This window comes from Aplysia californica, unplaced genomic scaffold (genome assembly GCF_000002075.1).
Source record: "Aplysia californica isolate F4 #8 unplaced genomic scaffold, AplCal3.0 scaffold00095, whole genome shotgun sequence".
Lineage (NCBI taxonomy): Eukaryota > Metazoa > Mollusca > Gastropoda > Aplysiida > Aplysiidae > Aplysia > Aplysia californica.
The window spans coordinates 1,083,099-1,084,568 of NW_004797365.1; the positions used below are offsets into that span (position 1 = coordinate 1,083,099).

Consider the following 1,470-nt stretch of genomic DNA (forward strand, 5'->3'; position numbering starts at 1 on the left):
ACACGCGCGCGCGCGCCGCGCGCGCATACACACACACACACACACACACACACGCACACACACACGCAAACACACACACATACATGCACTCACACGTAGGCTTACAATCACATGCATAATATAAATGAGCAGTAATATAAACAATAATAATCTTAAGCTAAATACACACGTAATGTTATTCTGATGCATGCTCTGAGAGGTCCCCCTGTCTATGGCCGCGGACACCTTTCTACTCGTCAATGGGTGAACGTCTCAGACAATTTCGATTATGAAAATAATACTATTTTCTTGTCTGTGGGAGCAGGTATGCCTCAAGTCAGACTTCGTGTTCACGGGCTACTTCAAGGACCCGGAGAAAACACGAGAAACTCTTGATGACGAGGGCTGGCTTCATACAGGTGATATTGGTACCTGGTTACCGGTAAGTCTTACCTTGACCGCAAAGTCAAAGTGCTTGAGCCTCGTGCTGCGCTATGACAAAACTGTGGGCATATAGTTTGGTCGATGAGTTGTGGACAGTCTGGTCCTCTTTGGCCTTGTCCCTTTTCCCCCAGTGCTATTGTTATCTCCTTTTTCTTTCTAACGATGGTGGCTATTGTGGTGCGTGCCTTACATAATAATTATATCGGAAGAGAGATGATTTAATTCCTCTCCTCTTTACTAAGATTGTCATTCCGACTTTGCCTGCTCAAGATGATATGCCTTCCGTGTTGAATGGCTTTTTTTGCCCACGAGTTAGATTTATAGAGGCAATATTTTCTAGCCTATTTTCAGGAATCGGTTTTGTAATGCTTTTTACTTCCCCTCGCATCTTCCACGCGACTTACCCCTTCTTCCTACTGTCTATATTTTATAACTTGTTTTTGTATTACGTAATCTCTGTAATCTTTATCACTGTGTCCTAATGCTGTGTATAGTTTTGGCTTTTCACATTTCTATCCACGAACTTCATCTCTCTCTCTCTCTCTCTCTCTCTCTCTCTCTCTCTCTCTCCATTCACCCATCGACCAACCTTTCACCATCTCTCTCTGTTCTCTCCCCTCCTCCATTATTCTCTGCCTTCTTCCTGCATCACTTGTACCACGAACATAAAAACTTCAACGTCATGTTTCCCCATTCATAATCATAATAATGCATATGTTATAATAACATAATAACGACATTTATATAGAGCATATCCACGCTCTACAGCACACTCTCTGCACTTTACAATCTATTATTACAACATTCATATGACCTCATGCAGTTGCGAGCGCCGTAAAACTTTCACTAAACTTTCTAACAACATTCTTCTCCACCCTGAAAATGACCTCACAAAGCCTAGGCCTTGGAGCCACATTAAACACTCAAACGACAAGATTTCCCTTCTAAAATATCACTGATAATAATCCCGGTTTTTCCGTACCACATCCGTCCGCATTAAGTTCACCCCCTCTCACACACACACACACACACACACACACACACACA

At 42.7% G+C, this 1,470-nt stretch overlaps 1 protein-coding gene across 1 annotated transcript in view; it reads left to right on the forward strand.

Annotated features, from left to right (window-relative positions):
- Window positions 1-1,470, forward strand: part of LOC101856565 (long-chain-fatty-acid--CoA ligase 5) — a gene marked incomplete in the record, with an annotated part of 32,169 nt that overhangs the window by 23,912 nt on the left and 6,787 nt on the right. Inside the window, 1 exon segment of the mRNA XM_005095103.3 lies at window positions 305-421. Coding sequence (XP_005095160.2) covers window positions 305-421 — 117 coding nt within the window.